Source organism: Anser brachyrhynchus (genome assembly GCF_964034855.1).
Source record: "Anser brachyrhynchus genome assembly, chromosome: 37".
Taxonomy (NCBI): domain Eukaryota; kingdom Metazoa; phylum Chordata; class Aves; order Anseriformes; family Anatidae; genus Anser; species Anser brachyrhynchus.
In genome coordinates, this window is record NC_137730.1 from 187543 (window position 1) to 207171 (window position 19629).

General features: G+C 53.9%; 1 protein-coding gene across 1 annotated transcript in view; it reads right to left on the reverse strand.

Annotated features, from left to right (window-relative positions):
- Positions 1–19629, reverse strand: part of LOC308184583 (mucin-3A-like) — a 64749-nt gene that overhangs the window by 43256 nt on the left and 1864 nt on the right. Inside the window, exon 3 of the mRNA XM_080571785.1 lies at positions 19356–19618. Coding sequence (XP_080427911.1) covers positions 19459–19618 — 160 coding nt within the window. The 3' untranslated portion in view covers positions 19356–19458. The remainder of the gene's footprint in view (positions 1–19355; positions 19619–19629) is intronic.

The following is a 19629-nucleotide window of genomic DNA, read 5'->3' on the forward strand; positions in this document are numbered from 1 at the left end:
GGCACTGCTGGAAGTGCTACTGGGTGTAGTTGAGGTGCCGCTGGGACTGCTGGAGGTGGTCCTGGAGGTGGTCCAGATTGTGCTGGAGATGGTACTGGGACTGATGGAGATGCTGCTGGGACTGCTGGAGATGGTGCTGGGCGTGGTCGAAATGGTGCTGGGACTAGTGGAGATGGTGCTGAGACTGCTGGAGGTGGTGCTGGGGGTGGTCCAGATGGTGCTGGACATGGTGCTGGGACTGTTGGATGTACTGCTGGGGGCGGTCGAGATGGTGCTGGAGGTGGTGGTGGAACTGCTGGAGATCGTTGTGGGACTGCTGGAGGTGGTGCTGGGACTGCTGGAGGTGGTGCTGGGACTGCTGGAGATGGTGCTGGGGGTGGTCCAGATGGTGCTGGGGGTGGTCGAGGTGGTGCTGGGACTGCTGGAGATGGTGCTGGGGGTGGTCCAGATGGTGCTTGGACTACTGGAGGTGCTGCTGGGGGCGGTCGAGATGATGCTGGAGGTGGTGGTGGAACTGCTGGAGATGGTGGTGGGACTGCTGAAGGTGGTGCTGGGACTGCTGGAGATGGTGCTGGGGGTAGTCGAGATGGTGCTGGGACTGCTGGATGTGTTGCTGTGTGTGGTCGAGATGGTGCTGGGACTGCTGGAGGTTGTGCTGGGACTGCTGGAGATGGTGCTGGAGGTGGTCCAGATGGTGCTGGGACTGCTGGAGGTGGTGCTGGAGCTGCTGGAGATGGTTCTGGGTGTGCTGGAGATGGTGCTGGGACTACTGGAGATGGTGCTGGGACTGCTGGAGGTGGTGCTGGGACTGGTCGAGATGGTGCTGGAGATGGTGCTAGGACTACTGGAGGTGGTGGAGGGACTGCTGGAGATGGTGCTGCTGGTGGTCGAGAAGGTGCTGGGACTGCTGGAGGTGGTCATGGAGGTGGTCAAGATTGTGCTGGAGATGGTACTGGGACTGATGGAGATGCTGCTGGGACTGCTGGAGATGGTGCTGGGCATGGTCGAAATGGTGCTGGGACTAGTGGAGATGGTGCTGGGACTGCTGGAGGTGGTGCTGGGGGTGGTCCAGATGGTGCTGGAGGTGGTGGTGGAACTGCTGGAGATCGTTGTGGGACTGCTGGAGGTGGTGCTGGGACTGCTGGAGATGGTACTGGGGGTGGTCGAGATGGTGCTGGGACTGCTGGTGGTGGTGCTGGGACTGCTGGAGATGGTGCTGGAGGTGGTCCAGATGGTGCTGGGACTGCTGGAGGTGCTGCTGAAGGTGGTCGAGATGGTGCTGGAGATGGTGCTAGGACTACTGGCGGTGGTGGAGGGACTGCTGGAGATGGTGCTGCTGGTGGTTGAGAAGGTTCTGGGACTGCTGGAGGAGGTGCTGGCACTGCTGGAAGTGCTACTGGGTGTAGTTGAGGTGCCGCTGGGACTGCTGGAGGTGGTCCTGGAGGTGGTCCAGATTGTGCTGGAGATGGTACTGGGACTGATGGAGATGCTGCTGGGACTGCTGGAGATGGTGCTGGGCGTGGTCGAAATGGTGCTGGGACTAGTGGAGATGGTGCTGGGACTGCTGGAGGTGGTGCTGGGGGTGGTCCAGATGGTGCTGGACATGGTGCTGGAACTGCTGGATGTACTGCTGGGGGCAGTCGAGATGGTGCTGGAGGTGGTGGTGGAACTGCTGGAGATCATTGTGGGACTGCTGGAGGTGGTGCTGGGACTGCTGGAGATGGTACTGGGGGTGGTCGAGATGGTGCTGGGACTGCTGGTGGTGGTGCTGGGACTGCTGGAGATGGTACTGGAGGTCGTCCAGATGGTGCTGGGACTGCTGGAGGTGCTGCTTGGGGCGGTCGAGATGGTGCTGGAGGTGGTGGTGTAACTGCTGGAGATGGTGCTGGGACTCCTGGCGGTGGTGCTGTGGGTGGTCGAGATGGTGCTGGGACTGCTGGAGATGGTGCTGGAGGTGGTCCAGATGGTGCTGGGACTGCTGGAGGTGGTGCTGGAGCTGCTGGAGATGGTTCTGGGTGTGCTGGAGATGGTGCTGGGACTACTGGAGATGGTGCTGGGACTGCTGGAGGTGGTGCTGGGACTGGTCGAGATGGTGCTGGAGATGGTGCTAGGACTACTGGAGGTGGTGGAGGGACTGCTGGAGATGGTGCTGCTGGTGGTCGAGAAGGTGCTGGGACTGCTGGAGGAGGTGCTGGCACTGCTGGAAGTGCTACTGGGTGTAGTTGAGGTGCCGCTGGGACTGCTGGAGGTGGTCCTGGAGGTGGTCCAGATTGTGCTGGAGATGGTACTGGGACTGATGGAGATGCTGCTGGGACTTCTGGAGATGGTGCTGGGCGTGGTCGAAATGGTGCTGGGACTACTGGAGTTGGTGCTGGGACTGCTGGAGGTGGTGCTGGGGGTGGTCCAGATGGTATTGGGACGGCTGGAGGTGGTGCTGGGGGTGGTCCAGATGGTGCTGGGACTGCTGGTGGTGGTGCTGGGACTGCTGGAGATGGTGCTGTGGATGGTCCAGATGGTGCTGGGACTGCTGGAGGTGCTGCTGGGGGCGGTCGAGATGGTGCTGGAGGTGGTGGTGGAACTGCTGGAGATGGTGGTGGGACTGCTGGAGGTGGTGCTGGGACTGCTGGAGGTGGTGCTGGAGGTGGTCCAGATGGTGCTGGGACTGCTGGAGGTGGTGCTGGAGCTGCTGGAGATGGTTCTGGGTGTGCTGGAGATGGTGCTGGGACTACTGGAGATGTTGCTGGGACTGCTGGAGGTGGTCCTGGGACTGGTCGAGATGGTGCTGGAGATGGTGCTAGGACTACTGGAGGTGGTGGAGGGACTGCTGGAGATGGTGCTGCTGGTGGTCGAGAAGGTGCTGGGACTGCTGGAGGTGGTCCTGGAGGTGGTCCAGATTGTGCTGGAGATCGTACTGGGACTGATGGAGATGCTGCTGGGACTGCTGGAGATGGTGCTGGGCGTGGTCGAAATGGTGCTGGGACTAGTGGAGATGGTGCTGGGACTGCTGGAGGTGGTGCTGGGGGTGGTCCAGATGGTGCTGGACATGGTGCTGGGACTGCTGGATGTACTGCTGGGGGCGGTCGAGATGGTGTTGGAGGTGGTGGTGGAACTGCTGGAGATCGTTGTGGGACTGCTGGAGGTGGTGCTGGGACTGCTGGAGATGGTACTGGGGGTGGTCGAGATGGTGCTGGGACTGCTGGTGATGGTGCTGGGACTGCTGGAGATGGTGCTGGAGGTGGTCCAGATGGTGCTGGGACTGCTGGAGGTGCTGCTGGGGGCGGTCGAGAATGTGCTGGAGGTGGTGGTGGAACTGCTGGAGATGGTGCTGGGACTCCTGGAGGTGGTGCTGTGGGTGGTCGAGATGGTGCTGGGACTGCTGGAGATGGTGCTTGGGGTGGTCCAGATGGTGCTGGGACTACTGGAGATGGTGCTTGGACTGCTGGAGGTGGTGCTGGGGGTGGTCCAGATGGTGCTCGAAATGGTGCTGGGACTGCTGGAGGTGCTGTTGGGGGCGGTCGAGACGGTGCTGGACGTGGTGGTGGGACTGCTGGAGATGGTACTGGAGGTGGTCCAGATGGTGCTGGGACTGCTGGAGGTGGTGCTGGGGGTGGTCCAGATGGTGCTGGGACTGCTGGAGGTGGTGCTGCGGGTGGTCCAGATTGCGCTGGGACTGCTGGTGGTGGTGCTGGGACTCCTGGAGATGGTACTGGAGGTGGTCCAGATGGTGCTGGGACTGCTGGAGGTGCTGCTGGGGGCGGTCGATATGGTGCTGGAGGTGGTGGTGGAACTGCTGGAGATGGTGGAGGGACTTCTGGAGGTGGTGCTGGGACTGCTGGAGGTGGTGCTGGGACTGCTGGAGGTGGTGCTGGGACTGCTGGACATGGTATTTGGGGTGGTCGAGATGGTGCTGGGACTGCTGGTGGTTGTTTTGCGGGTGGTCGAGATGGTGCTGGGACTGCTGGAGGTTGTGCTGGGACTGCTGGAGATGGTGCTGGAGGTGGTCCAGATGGTGCTGGGACTGCTCGAGGTGGTGCTGGAGCTGCTGGAGATGGTTCTGGGTGTGCTGGAGATGGTGCTGGGACTACTGAAGATGGTGCTGGGACTGCTGGAGGTGGTGCTGGGGGTGGTCGAGATGGTGCTGGAGATGGTGCTAGGACTACTGGAGGTGGTGGAGGGACTGCTGGAGATGGTGCTTCTGGTGGTCGAGAAGGTGCTGGGACTGCTGGAGGTGGTGCTGGCACTGCTGGAAGTGCTACTGGGTGTAGTTGAGGTGCCGCTGGAACTGCTGAAGGTGGTCCTGGAGGTGGTCCAGATTGTGCTGGAGATGGTACTGGGACTGATGGAGATGCTGCTGGGACTGCTGGAGATGGTGCTGGGCGTGGTCGAAATGGTGCTGGGACTAGTGGAGATGGTGCTGGGACTGCTGGAGGTGGTGCTGGGGGTGGTCCAGATGGTGCTGGACATGGTGCTGGAACTGCTGGATGTACTGCTGGGGGCAGTCGAGATGGTGCTGGAGGTGGTGGTGGAACTGCTGGAGATCGTTGTGGGACTGCTGGAGGTGGTGCTGGGACTGCTGGAGATGGTACTGGGGGTGGTCGAGATGGTGCTGGGACTGCTGGTGGTGGTGCTGGGACTGCTGGAGATGGTGCTGGAGGTGGTCCGGATGGTGCTGGGACTGCTGGAGGTGCTGCTTGGGGCGGTCGAGATGGTGCTGGAGGTGGTGGTGTAACTGCTGGAGATGGTGCTGGGACTCCTGGAGGTGTTGCTGTGGGTGGTCGAGATGGTGCTGGGACTGCTGGAGATGGTGCTGGAGGTGGTCCAGATGGTGCTGGGACTGCTGGAGGTGGTGCTGGAGCTGCTGGAGATGGTTCTGGGTGTGCTGGAGATGCTGCTGGGACTACTGGAGATGGTGCTGGGACTGCTGGAGGTGGTGCTGAAGGTGGTCGAGATGGTGCTGGAGATGGTGCTAGGACTACTGGAGGTGGTGGAGGGACTGCTGGAGATGGTGCTGCTGGTGGTCGAGAAGGTGCTGGGACTGCTGGAGGTGGTGCTGGCACTGCTGGAAGTGCTACTGGGTGTAGTTGAGGTGCCGCTGGGACTGCTGGAGGTGGTCCTGGAGGTGGTCCAGATTGTGCTGGAGATGGTACTGGGACTGATGGAGATGCTGCTGGGACTGCTGGAGATGGTGCTGGGCGTGGTCCAGATGGTGCTGGGACTGCTGGTGGTGGTGCTGGGACTGCTGGAGGTGGTGCTGGGGGTGGTCCAGATGGTGCTGGACATGGTGCTGGGACTGATGGAGGTGGTGCTGTGTGTGGTTGAGGTGGTGCTAGGACTGCTGGAGATGGTGCTCGGACTGCTGGAGGCGGTGCTGGGGGCGGTCGAGATGGTGCTGGAGGTGGTGGTGGAACTGCTGGAGATCGTTGTGGGACTGCTGGAGGTGGTGCTGGGACTGCTGGAGATGGTACTGGGGGTGGTCGAGATGGTGCTGGGACTGCTGGTGGTGGTGCTGGGACTGCTGGAGATGGTGCTGGAGGTGGTCCAGATGGTGCTGGGACTGCTGGAGGTGCTGCTGGGGGCGGTCGAGATGGTGCTGGAGGTGGTGGTGGAACTGCTGGAGATGGTGCTGGGACTCCTGGAGGTGGTGCTGTGGGTGGTCGAGATGGTGCTGGGACTGCTGGAGATGGTGCTGAAGGTGGTCCAGATGGTGCTGGGACTGTTGGATGTACTGCGAGGGGCGGTCAAGATGGTGCTGTAGGTGGTGGTGGAACTGCAGGAGATGCTGGTTGGACTGCTGGAGCTGGTGCTGGGACTGCTGGAGGTGGTGCTGTGTGTGGTAGTGGTAGTGCTGGGACTGCTGGAGGTGGTGCTGGTTGTGGTCCAGATGGCTCTGGCACTGCTGGAGATGGTGCTTGGACTGCTGGAGGTGGTGCTGGGGGTGGTCCGGATGGTGCTGGGTATGGTGCTGGGACTGCTGGAGGTGGTGCTTGGACTGCTGGGTATGGTGCTGGGACTGCTGGAGGTGGTGCTGGAAGTGGTCAAGATGGTGCTGGCACTGCTGGAGGTGGTGCTGTGTGTGTTCAAGATGGTGGTGGGACTGCTGGAGGGGGTGCTGGAACTGCTGGAGGTGCTCCTGGGGGTGGTCGAGAGGGTGTTGGTGGTGGTGGTGGGACTGCTGGAGGGGGTGCTGGAACTGCTGGAGGTGCTGCTGGGGGTGGTCGAGAGGGTGCTGGAGGTGGTGGTCGGACTGCTGGAGGTGGTGCTGGCGCTGTTGGAGATGGTGCTGCTGGGCGTGGTGCTGGGACTGCTGGAGATGGTGCTGGGACTGCTGGAGGTGGTGCTGGGGGGGGTCGAGGTGGTGCTGGAGATGGTGCTGGGACTGCTGGAGGTGGTGCTGGGGGTGGTCGAGATGCTGCTGGAGGTGGTTGAGGTGGTGCTGGAGGTGGTCGAGATGCTACTGGAGGTGGTGCTGGGGATGGTCAGGATGGTGCTGGGACTACTGGAGATGGTGCTGGGGGTGGTCGAGATGGTGGTGGGACTGCTGGAGGTGGTGCTGCTGGGCGTGGTGCTGGGACTGCTGGAGGTGGTGCTGGCACTGCTGGAGATGGTGCTGCTGGGCGTGGTGCTGGGACTGCTGGAGATGGTGCTGGGACTGATGGAGGTGCTGCTGGGGGTGGTCGAGATGGTGCTGGAGGTGTTTGAGGTGGTGCTGGAGGTGGTGCTGGGACTGCTGGAGATGGTGCTGGGACTGCTGGAGGTGGTGCTGGGGCTGCTGGAGATGGTGCTAAAGGGGGTATCTGTTCTTTCGCCACTCGTGGAGGAGCTGGTTTGGTCCCCATTCCTGCTGTCCGTCCCGTCTGTGGTGGTTCCTATTGATGTAGAGGCCGCGTCACTCGGCTTTGCTTTGAGGCCGCCCTATCCCGCACCTTTCCCCTTTGTACCCTCCGGCCTCGCCCGTGTCTGTTCCCATCCCGGCCTCTCCCCCACTTTCGCTTTAATCTCATCCTTGTCCTGTTATCGTTCACATGTCCGTGGGACGGGTGGGGCAGAGGCTGGATGGGAGGAAGTGTCCTCCAGTGTCACAATTTTTGGACTCTTCTGCCCACGTTCCTGCCATCCACTGTCCTAATTCTGGCCTCAACTGCCCCAATTCTGGCCTCGGCTGCTCCAATTTTTGCCGCCATTGCCTTAATTCTGGCCTCCGATGCCCCAGTTCTGGCCTCCACCGCCCCCAATTCATCGTCTACACTGCCCCAATTTGTGGCCTCCCCTGCCCCAATTTTGGCCTTCACTGGCCCTCATCAGTGCCATCACTGCGGGGCACGGGCTCTGTGGAGTGTCCCCATCCCTGTCCTTGTCCCCGTCCCCCTCCCCAGTGTCCCTGTCCCCCTCCCCAATATCCCTGTCCCTGTTCCCACCAGGACGGTGCCACCTCAGGCCATGGAGGCCAATTCCCCCCTCAGCCTCCCCAGTGCACCCCAGGGAGATACCCCAGGGGAGGATGCCCCCTTCCTGCCCCCAACATCTGCGTTTCGGTGCCCCCCTGCCCGGGCTCTACTCACCCGTTGCATCCCCGTAGAGGAGGAGGAGGAAGAGGAGGAGGAAGGCCCGGGTGCAAGACCCCATCTTGCTGCCCCCCAGCCCCGCGGCGCTGCCAGCAGCATCCCGGTGCGGAGCCATGCCCGGGGCAGGAGTGGCAGTGGGGAACTTTGCCCCTCTGCAGGGAGGAGCCACGCGTTCCCAGGGCGGGCGGTGGTTGGGGGGCGCGGCCATGCCTGGACCAGTTGTGGGCATTGTGACCGTGGGGACAAATGTGACGGTCCCCTCCCCGATATCGGGGACAACCACGATGGCCCCCTCCCCATTATCACCGCCGTGGGGGTATCGTGGTGTCATAGGGAGGGGGTGTTTCTTCCTTTTTGGGGTGAATCTGGCCCAATTTGGGGACTGGGGGCTAGGGTTGGGGGCTGGTAGATGGATTCCAGCCTTCATGGGGTCTTCCCAGGTCGTGTCCAACCATCGCTGGGTTCTCCAAGGTCGATTCCAACGACGTTGGGTTCTCCAAGATAATTTCCAACCATCTTTGTGTCCCCCCCAAGATCAATTCCAACCATCGCCGGGTTGTCCAAGATCGTTTCCAACCGTCTTTGGGTCCTCTAATTTCAATTCCAACCATCGCAGTGTGCTCAGGTGGCCAAGAAGGCCAACAGCATCCTGGCTTGCCTAAGAAGCAGTGTGGCCAGCAGGGCTAGGGAAGTGATTGTCCCCCTGTGCTCGGCTCTGGTGAGGCCGCACCTCGAGCACTGTGTTCAGTGGACTGCGAAAAAGGGGGGGGGGGGGGGCGCGCGCCGTTTGGAGAAGCATGGACTCCCCGGCCGCCCAGCGCTGTTTTGCTTGCTGATCGCTTACTCAATAAACTAATTCTTTCTGGCTAAAAGATTAATTTATAACAAATTTGGTGCCGTGACTAGGATAGATGTAATTTGATCGGGAAACCTATCAAAGGAGGCGCCCCACCGATTTCGGCGGCCTTCGCCGGGACTATTCCCGTTCAAGCCCTCTACCAACAAACCCTAAATTTCAGGCAGCAAGCAAATAAAGCCGGCAAAGCCCCTAGGTAATCTTTGTGCACGAAGGCCGAACGAAGGCCCACGGGGTGGGTAAGTATAGGCCGGTGATCCGTTCGGTTGGGGTTGGTGATCCCGGAGTGCGTCTGTGTGAGACGTCCAATTGCAGACGAAGTGAGTGCGGACCCCTCAGTAGTGCGGTTCCCATATCCCACGAGGGACTGGGCCACGACAAGGGGGAAGCGGCTGTGTGTGTGTGTGAAGGCGCTCCGGAAGATGGGACAGAAGAAGAGTAAGCCTTCTGGTCCCATGGGTTGGGTAATGCCTAGTGTTAGGTTGCCCCCTATTCCCCCAGATAGCCCACTGGGGTTAATGATTAAGAATTGGAGTGATTCCCCTTCTAGGCGGGGAAAGGATAAAGTAAAAATGATTCATTATTGTGTTGGAGTTTGGGGAGGTAAGCAAATTCGAGGCGACCGTCTTTATTGGCCCATATTTGGGTTGTTCAACAACTGGGTTTGCCAAGCCTTAAACGTTTATGTGAATGCAAAGGAACCTTTTTGTTTAGAGGAGAGAAAATATGCGAGCTTTTGGATTGGCTCGGGGAATCGAGTTAATTTGTATCCTTTAAAAGAAAAAGGAGGGGAGGAGAAACGTAAGAAAAAGAACCGGGAATTGGAGGTCCCGACATCACCACCTCCCTATATCCTGCCCACAGCCCCTACAGGGCCCTCTAACTCACAGTCCTCAGGGGAGTCAGACAGTGATGTCGATCCAATCATCCAGGGACCAGTAACTAGAAGCCGAACTAGAAGACAAAAATCTGAGAGTGGGGAGGGGCTTTATCCGTTGAGAGAAATATCTATGGGAGGTCCACAACCTGAAATGGGATATGTGGCAGTCCCCATTAATTCTGGGGATGTCCACAATTTTAAGAAAGAGATGGGAAATTTATTGGAAGACCCCCTTGGAGTGGCAGAACGGGTGGATCAAGTCCTGGGGCCCAACGTGTATACTTGGGAGGAGGTGCAATCTATATTGGGGATTTTATTTACTTCAGAAGAAAGGGGAATGATTAGGAGAGCAGGGATGCGAATCTGGGATCAACAGCACCAGCAAGGTCCAGCTGCAGATATTAAATGGCCACTGCAGAGACCTAATTGGAATAATCAGGACCCCGTACACCGCGGTCACATGCAAGATTTAAGAACCATCATTATACAGGGAATTAGGGAATCAGTCCCGAGAGGTCAGAACATTAACAAGGCCTTTAGCAAACAACAAAAAAAGGATGAAACCCCAACGGAATGGCTAGAGAGGCTGCGTAAAAGTCTGCAGCTATATTCAGGGGTGGATCCAGGGACTCCTGTGGGAGAGGTCATGCTGAAAACTCAATTCGTAGCAAAATCCTGGATGGATATTAGGAAGAAATTAGAGAAGATAGAAGATTGGCAGGATCGGGGTTTCGACGAATTGTTAAGAGAGGCGCAGAAGGTGTTTGTTAGGAGAGAGGATGAGAAGGAGAGAAAGCAGGTGCGAATGATGGTGGCGGCGGTCAAGGAAGGACAGAGGAGAGTTGAGTGTAAAAAGGGGTCTGGAGTAGGTTATCGGAGGCCGGTGGGAGAAGACAGACCAGTTGGCCAAAGGTCGAGGGATGTGACCTGTTTTTATTGTAATAAAAAGGGTCACATGAAAAGGGAATGCCGACAGAGGATGGAAGATGAAAGGATGTTTAAGGAAGATTAGGGGTGTCAGGGGCTTTATTTGCTGGGGACCCGGAAAAAGACTGAGCCCTTGATAAAATTAAAAGTAGGTCCCCAGAGAGAGGAGGTGGAGTTTCTCATAGATACAGGTGCTGAAAGATCTATGGTCCAATTTCTGCCTCGGGGATGCAAAATATCAACGGAGAAGGTACAGGTGATTGGTGCAAAAGGGGAACCATTTGGGGTCCCCGTTATAAAAGAAGTGCTAATTGGATCAAATTCGAAACTGGGGATAGGGTCTTTACTTTTGGTACCTGAGGCAGATTATAATTTATTGGGTAGGGACTTAATAATAGAATTAGGTATAAGTCTGGAAGTAGTAGATAACGAATTGAAAGTTAAATTGTGTCCTCTGAGAGTAGAGGATGAGCAAGATATAAATCCAGAAGTTTGGTATACTCCAGAAAGTGTGGGAAGATTAGATATTACACCTTTTAAGGTAACTATAACCAACCCAAGTGTGCCAATACAAATTAAACAATACCCCCTGTCTGAGGAAGGCAGATGGGGGTTAAAGCCTGAGATCAAAAGATTGCTACAAGGGTTATTAGAACCCTGTATGTCCCCCTTTAATACCCCAATTTTGCCAGTAAAGAGAAAAGATGGTAAATATCGATTGGTTCATGATTTAAGAGAAATTAATAAAAGAACAGTAACTAGATTTCCAGTGGTAGCTAACCCCCATACCCTGCTAAGTCATTTACACCCAGAGGATCGATGGTATAGCGTGATAGATTTGAAGGATGCGTTCTGGGCGTGTCCCCTGGAAGAAAAGAGCAGAGATTATTTCGCTTTCGAATGGGAAGATCCGGATACCCACCGAAAACTACAATTGCGGTGGACAGTACTTCCGCAGGGGTTTACCGAATCCCCCAATTTATTTGGACAAGCATTAGAACGAATTCTGCAGGGTTATGACAGGGTACCAGGAGTAACCTTAGTACAATACGTAGATGATTTACTACTAGCAGGAAAGGATGAAACTGCTGTTAGACAAGCAAGTATACGGCTGTTAAATTTCCTCAGCTTACAAGGACTAAAAGTTTCAAAATCAAAATTACAATTTGTGGAGCAAGAGGTAAAATACCTGGGGCACCAGTTAAGTAAGGGAACTAAGAAGTTAGACCCAGACAGAATCAGTGGAATATTGGCTTTAGCGTCCCCGCGAACTAAAAGGCAGGTACGGCAATTACTGGGATTAATAGGCTATTGTAGACAATGGGTAGAGGATTATAGCGGAAAGGTAAAATTTCTCTATGAAAAACTAACTAGAGATGGGTTGTTGAAATGGACTAGGGAAGATGAAGAAAGACTGAACAAGTTAAAGGAGGAATTAGCACGCCCCCCAGTGTTAAGCTTACCAGATTTAAGGAGGCCGTTTTTTTTTGTTTGTGAACAGTGCAGAAGGCACGGCATACGGAGTGCTGGCCCAAGAATGGGCAGGGAGTAAAAAACCTGTGGCCTATTTGTCTAAATTATTGGACCCAGTTAGCCGGGGTTGGCCAAATTGTTTGCAGGTAGTGGTAGCTGCTGCCTTGTTAGTAGAAGAAGCACAAAAGATCACTTTTGGGGGGGTGTTGTGGTTTAACCCGGCTGGCAGCTAAACACCACACAGCCGTTCGCTCACCCTCCCCCCTCCCTCTCTGGGATGGGGGAGAGAAACGGGAAAGTGAAGCCTGTGAGTTGAGATAAAGACAGTTTATTAAGACAGGAAAATAATAATAACAATAATAATAATAATAGTGATAATGATAATAGTATTAATAATAATAATGTGTACGAAACAAGTGATGCACAATGGGATTGCTCACCACCCGCTGACCGATGCCCAGCCTATTCCCGAGCAGCCGGCCCCCCCCACCCCGGCCAGCCACCCCTATATATTGTTTAGCATGACGTCAGATGGTATGGAATCCCCCTTTGGCCAGTTTGGGTCAGCTGTCCTGGGTCTGTCCCCTCCCAGCTCCTGCTGCACCCCCAGCCTGCTCGCTGGCAGGACAGAGCGAGAAGCCGAAAAGTCCTTGGCCTGGTGTAAACACTGCTCTGCAACAATTAAAACATCAGCATGTTATCAGCGCTCTTCTCATCCTAATCCAAAACATAGCACCCTACCAGCTACTATGAGGAAAAATTAACTCTGTCCTAACTGGAACCAGGACAGGGGGAAATCAAAGTAATATCTCCACACAATATACGTGGAGTATTGCAACAGAAGGCAGAGAAATGGATCACCGATGCCAGATTATTAAAATATGAAGGAATTTTGATTTCCTCCCCAAAATTAACATTAGAAACAACCTCCCTACAGAACCCTGCTCAGTTTCTTTATGGGGAACCAAATGAGTCCTTAGGACATAATTGCCTCCGAAATATAGAAGAACAAACGAAGTTGAGACCTGATCTAGAAGAGGTGGAATTACCCATCGGAGAACAAATATATGTGGATGGTTCCTCAAGAATAGTCGAAGGAAAACGAAAATCAGGATATGCGTTGGTAAACATTTGAGACAGTAGAATCTGGACCTCTGAGCCCTAGCTGGTCAGCGCAAGCTTGTGAGCTATATGCCATATTGCGGGCCCTAAAATTGTTGAAAAATAAAAGTGGTACAATATGTACAGATTCAAAATATGCTTATGGGGTAATACATACATTTGGTAAAATATGGGAAGAAAGGGGGCTCATCAATTCACAAGGAAAGGGTTTAATACATCAGGAATTGATTACCCAGGTTTTACATGCTATTAGGGAGCCCAAAGAAATTGCCATAGTACATATAAAAGGACATCAAAAGGGCCTCACCCCTCAGGTTAGGGGTAATAACCTGGCGGATCAGGAGGCAAAAAGGGCAGCATTAATGAGTATAAGAATTATAAAAACGAGGGAAGATTGCCCAGACTGTGGAAAAGACTTAAAGAAATTTCCATGTTATGCTTGTTGGAAGGATTTCGGCTTTGATGCCATACAATGTAGTTGCTCGTTCTGGGAAAAGAAGGAAGGGAAAAATCCGCATTGCTACTTGCACGGGCCCATATATACATTGCTCTGCTTTACACAGCCAGAAAAGGATAAAATGGCTCAAATGGGTATAAAAGAGACCGATGGGGGTAAATGGGTATTGCCCGATGGACGGGAGATGCTCCCTAAGTCTGCAGCTTTAAGAGTGCTACGGAGGTTTCATGAAAACACTCATTGGGGAGCTCAAGCACTAGTGGATCAATTTGCTACGAGGTATATGTGTATTGGAATATACAACGTAGCAAAACGAGTTGTGAATGATTGCCTTGTCTGTAGGAGAGTGAACGACCGACAAATGAGAAAAAGAGTGTTTGGAGGTCGAGAATTGGTGCACCGACCTTTTGCCAAAATCCAGCTGGATTTCACAGAGCTTCCAAAAGTAGGAAGGTATAAATACTTATTAGTGAATGTAGACCACCTCACGCACTTTGTCGAAGCTTCCCCAACAACGAGGACAACGGCCCATGCCGTGGTGAAAATACTATTAGAAAATATTATCCCAAGATACGGGATTATAGAAACAATTGATTCTGACCGAGGTCCGCACTTTGTATCGAAAGTGTCCCAAGAAACTATGAAAGCTTTGGGGACAGATTGGGAATATCATACTCTGTGGCACCCTCAAAGCTCTGGAAAGGTGGAACGAATGAATGGTGAAATTAAAAAGCAACTAACAAAGCTTATGATAGAGACAAAAACCTCCTGGGTGAAATGTTTACCGCTTGCACTATTGAATATCCGGACACAGCCCCGAGCCGATGTCGGAATCTCACCTTTTGGAATGCTGTATGGTATGCCTTATGATTTGGAGATGCCATCTGATCACCCCCAGGTACAGGATATCCAATTAAAACCTTATTTAATACAGCTTATGAACAGACGGAGGGACTTACAAGCGAAAGTCTTGGTGGCACAGCGTCCCCCATTAGATATAGCAATCCATAGAATACAACCTGGAGACAGGGTTCTAATTAAGACATGGAAAGAAACGTCTTTAACACCACGGTGGGAAGGCCCCTATGTTGTTTTACTTACCACAGAGACGGCTATCCGGATGGCTGAAAAGGGGTGGACGCATGCCAGTCGAGTGAAAAGACCAATCCAGAAAAGCGAATGGGAAGCGGTCGCAGGCCCTGATGACTTAAAGCTCACGTTGAAACGAACTCGATAAGTATAATTTAACTGTCTATGCATCGTAAATAGGGGGAGTGGGACCCTGTGTGATCGGAGAAAGGTCGCGACTACCCAAGAAACTCCCCTGAAGAACACTACTGCTGCCGAGAAGAACCTGCACCTTGTAGTTCGCCGCAACCGAACTGACAAGCGAGGCAGAGAGTGAAACGGTGGGGAACTGCGTGGCCAGGAAAAGAACTCCGGAAAATGAGCCCTAGCCACTTTTTGCTATACATAGTAAAGGGTGCGATTGTTTTCACTGTTCCTGGGTCTGTGCACCCTCATAAACCTTTTAAATGGAGCCTAATTAGATGGGAAGATCACCATGTTGTGCAGCAGATAACTGCTGCTGGGGGCCCTAGCTTTAAGGTCTCACTGTGTGACTTTGTGACATGGGGTCAAAATATAGTAAACATGTGTTCTAATAAATCAAGCTTCTATTTGTGCCCAAGTTCTAACCCGGGAAGGCCGTATTGTAATTATCCAAATGAATACTATTGTGCTTATTGGAATTGCGAGACTATCGACACAGACTGGAATCCCGGGGCTGGAGCAGATAAATATTTGAAGGCGGGGCACGGGCCACCGGGATGTAACTGGAGAAATAGGGGCGGATCGCCACGATGCCATGGTGGAAGTCTACAGCACTACAGGTTAGATCACATGAACTGCAAATTTACATACATCAATGTAACCCAACCGGATGATCAAAGATGGACCCTAGGACAACATTGGGGAATCAGGTTTTATGAACCTGGAGCTGATAGGGGAGGTATAATATATATAAAGAAAGAAGAGGCTAAGAACTCCCAACAGGTGGGACCAAATCAGGAACTGTCAGGGAGTGTTTTAAGGATTCAACCTACACAAGCTTTTGAAACACAAACTCCTAATAGCCCTAAACCACTGGAGGTTGTTAATAAATCAGTGGGCCCAAAATACGAGATTAAAAATGAAGGAATGACTGAGAATAACATGTGGAGAATCACTAATGCTAGTTATTATTTGTTGAATCAAACAAATCCAAACGTACCTAGACCTTGCTGGTTATGTCTGGATATAAGGCCCCCATATTACGACGCCATTGGGGATCGGGGAGAGGCCACCCATTCAAGCGAAACCGACCCTCCACAATGCAATTGGGGAAGGGATGTAGGAATAACATTGACGGAAGTAACTGGGAATGGCAGGTGTGTAGGTACGGTCCCTAGTGAGAAGCTCCATCTATGCAGTATTACAGAGAAGGTTACACCAGAAAACAAAGAAAAATGGTTAATACCCGCAGATAACGCTAGATGGGTCTGTTCATCGACGGGTGTTACTCCTTGCTTATCACTCAAACACTTTAATGTGTCTCAAGATTTCTGTATACAGGTAATAATTGTACCAAGAATTCTGTACCATTCTGAAGAGTACGTATATACACGGCACACGGTAGCAGAGCACCATCCAACAAGAAGAGAACCGATCACAGCTGTAGCACTGGCTACGTTGATAATTCTGGGAGGTACCGGGGTAGGCACTGGAGTTGCCTCTCTGGTCAGACAAAGTCAGGAGTTCACCTCCCTACACATGGCTGTAGATGAAGATTTAACTCGAATTGCACAATCTATTACTGCCCTGGAAAAATCGGTAAGGTCACTATCGGAAGTTGTTTTGCAAAATCGTACAGGACTAGATTTGATATTTTTGCAACAAGGTGGATTATGTCCCACCTTGAAAGAAGAATGCTGTGTATATGCAGACCACACTGGAGTAGTGAGGGATACAATGATGAAGCTCAGAGAAGGATTGGAAAAGAGGAAACGAGAAAATGAAGCCAGGCAGAATTGGTACGAATCTTGGTTTAATTATTCACCTTGGCTTACAACTTTGCTGTCAACAATAGCAGGACCTTTGTTGTTATTAGTGTTAGGGCTAACCTTTGGACCATGTATTTTTAACCGAGTAATCGCGATTGTAAAAAGCCGTTTAGGGGCAGCGCACTTGATGTTTATCCTTGCTAAATATGAACCTATAACTACGGATGAGGGTGCAGAAACTTTAATGCTCAGTAGTCAGGCATACCAGGAGTTAATGAACAAAATAACTAACTAAAATAAAAAGGAGGGATTGTGATGTATAAGGAATGTTTGTTCATTATTTCTCATGGCTATATTAAGAAGGGAACAAAAGCAGTCACCCAGGCGGCGGTAAGAACCTTGAGACATCCTGCCTGTTGATGTCTCGGACATAAGATTGAGAGAACCTTGTGTAAATAATTGCCAAACCGATAACCCACTGCCCTATCTTAAGACAAACTAACATGACCAATTAAGGAGGAGAAAACACCACATACCAAGCAGAGGAAGACTACTGCCTTCATCCGCGCGACCACCAGAGGGACCAGAGACGACCCCCTAGCAACAATCGACGCAGCCGCAGTACTAGAAAGGGGCCACGTAACCCCGGAAGAACTTGATGATAAAAGGGGACTGCGAAAAAGGGGGGGGGGGGGCGCGCGCCGTTTGGAGAAGCATGGACTCCCCGGCCGCCCAGCGCTGTTTTGCTTGCTGATCGCTTACTCAATAAACTAATTCTTTCTGGCTAAAAGAGTAATTTATAACATCTTCCAACCTAGATGGTTCTGTGATTCTGTGATTCTATGATATGGGGGCATTTGGACCCATTTGGAAATATTTTGGTGTGTTTTTTTTTTCAGGTCAATTCCTGGTCCAAACTTCAGGATGTTTTGGGGCTGTTCTGGGGCACTTTGGGGCTTTTCTATTCCGGGGATGTCTTGGGGTCAACTCTGGGGCCATTTCAGGTCTGTTTTGAGACATTTGGGGACTGTTTGGGAACATCTGGGGACATTTAGGTGTGTTTTGTGTTCACTTTGGGGCAATTGGTGTCCATTTTTGCGGCATTTGGGGCAATTTAGGAGCACATCCACATCCTTTTCATCTCCCAACCCCATCAGTGATGTCCCCCCATCCCTGGTGTCCCGCATCCCCATCCCTGGTGTCCCCCATCCCCGGTGTCCCGCATCCCCATCCCTGGTGTCCCCCATCCCCATCTTTGGTGTCTCCCCTTCTTTGCTGTCCCCCCATCTTTGGTGTCCCCCCCATCTTTGGTGTCCATCCCCATCCCTGGTGCCCCCCATCTCCCTCCGCCATGTCCCCCATCCCCAATGTCCCCTGTCCCTGTCACCTTCCTATGAGGCTTTGCTGGTGCCCAGGGAGCTGCCAGGACCTGTAGGGTTGGGGGGATTTGGGTTGAATCTGACCCAAATTTGGGACCGGGAGCTGGGGATTTGTGGGTTCTGGTGGCCCCCGGCACTGGTGGAGACCCCCCAAGTAGGACCCAGATGGACCCCAGCAGCTGCAGCCACAAGGGGACCGTGGTTGGCCGGTTCCCACCCCGGACCCAACATCCCTTGTGACCACGGCTGGTGTGGGGCCGGAGGCAACAGCAGAATTTTTCTTTGGATGCACAGAATTTTTATTGGGATTGCCCATCCCTAAGTGGAATGGGCAGACGCTGACCGAGAGTCCTGTCCCCCACTGCCATGATCTGCAAACACAGGTGTTTCCTCCTCCTCGCTGAGCAAAAAAACATGCCCGGGTCCTGCCAAGCCCATTTCCAGTCACTGCTGGGCTGTCCTGGGCCGCTTCCAGCTCTGCCAGGTTCCTACAGATTGCTTCCAGCCATGGCTGGGCCTTCAAAGAGCATTTCCAGCCATGGTTGGGTCTTCCAGGAGCATTTCCAGAAATGGTTGGGTCTTCCAAGAGTATTCTGAGCCATGGTTGGGTCTCCCAGTTGGGTCCCCCCAGGTTGACTCCTGGCTGAGTCTTCCCAAATTGTTCTCAGCCCCAACTGCTTCTTCCCAGATTACTCCCGTGGGCACCGCGGTGAGCAGGAGCCAACGATGGCCTTGGAATCAGCGTCATTGAGAAGGTCCTGGAAGTGCTGATGGGCAATGAGGTGAGGAGGAGCCAGCGAAGACCTTGGAGGAGAATCATTGAGAAGATTCTTGGCTCCCACATCCCCCCGCCCCACAGCGCTCTGCCCCACATCCCCCTGCCCCCATCCCAGCCCTACACCCTTTGTTCCCACCCCACATTCCCCTGCCCCACATCTCACAGTACCTGGGTCACAACTGGGGTCGCAGTGAGGGTCTGGTGATCTGCATCTGGGTGGGCAGAGAGAAAGGAGATGGGGACAGAGGTGAGATGGGTCCAGGGGAGCTTAGGGGTGGAGAGTGGGTGCGGGGTGGGGGGGGGACTGGTCTTGGAGGCACCCACCGGGATGTCGGTGTTGACCCGTTCCAACGAGGCCGTGAAGCTCCGTAGGCTGCCTCCTGTTGGGAACATGGGTGGGGGGCGATGGGGTGAGCGGTGGGGCTGGGGGAGCAGCTGTGGTCCCACCACCCCCCCCAGTGCTGCCCCCCAGAGCCCTCCCAACCTGGGTCGGTGGCGTTGCTGTTGTTGAGGACGAAGCCATCAGATGCCGTCCAGGTGCCACCTTCATTCTCGTACCAGTTCTCCTCAACAGTGGCCGAAGTGTTCCTGGGGGACAGCGCCAGAGGGCTCGCAGGGGGCAGAAGGACAGAGGAGGGGGCTATACCCCCCCAAGCCTGCCCAGATGTCCGCCAACAACCCCGTTGTGAACCCCAACCAAGCCCAGGTGTCTGCCACCAGCCCACGAGTCCATCACCAACCATCCAACAGAAGAGACCCCAGACCATCCAACCCAACTAAACCCAACCCAACCCCTCCCATCCCAGCACATCACATCCCATCCAACCCAACCACCCCAAACAATCCAACCCCACTAAATCCAACCCTACTAAACCCAAACTAACCACCCCAACCCATCCAAACCAAACCACCCCAACCCAACTCACCTCAACCCAACCACCCCAACCAACCCAATCCAATCCATCCCAACCATCCCTGCCCCTCTACCTCTTCCTGCCCTTCCTCCGTATCACCAGCAGCACAGCAAGGGTGATGCAGACAATGAGCAGCACCGTGACCACCACCCCCAGCCCGGTGGCCACCTTGCTGACGCGCCCGGAGCACTGGGTGCCCGTGTACCAGTAGAGCGATTCATCCCGGCAGCTGCAGGGACA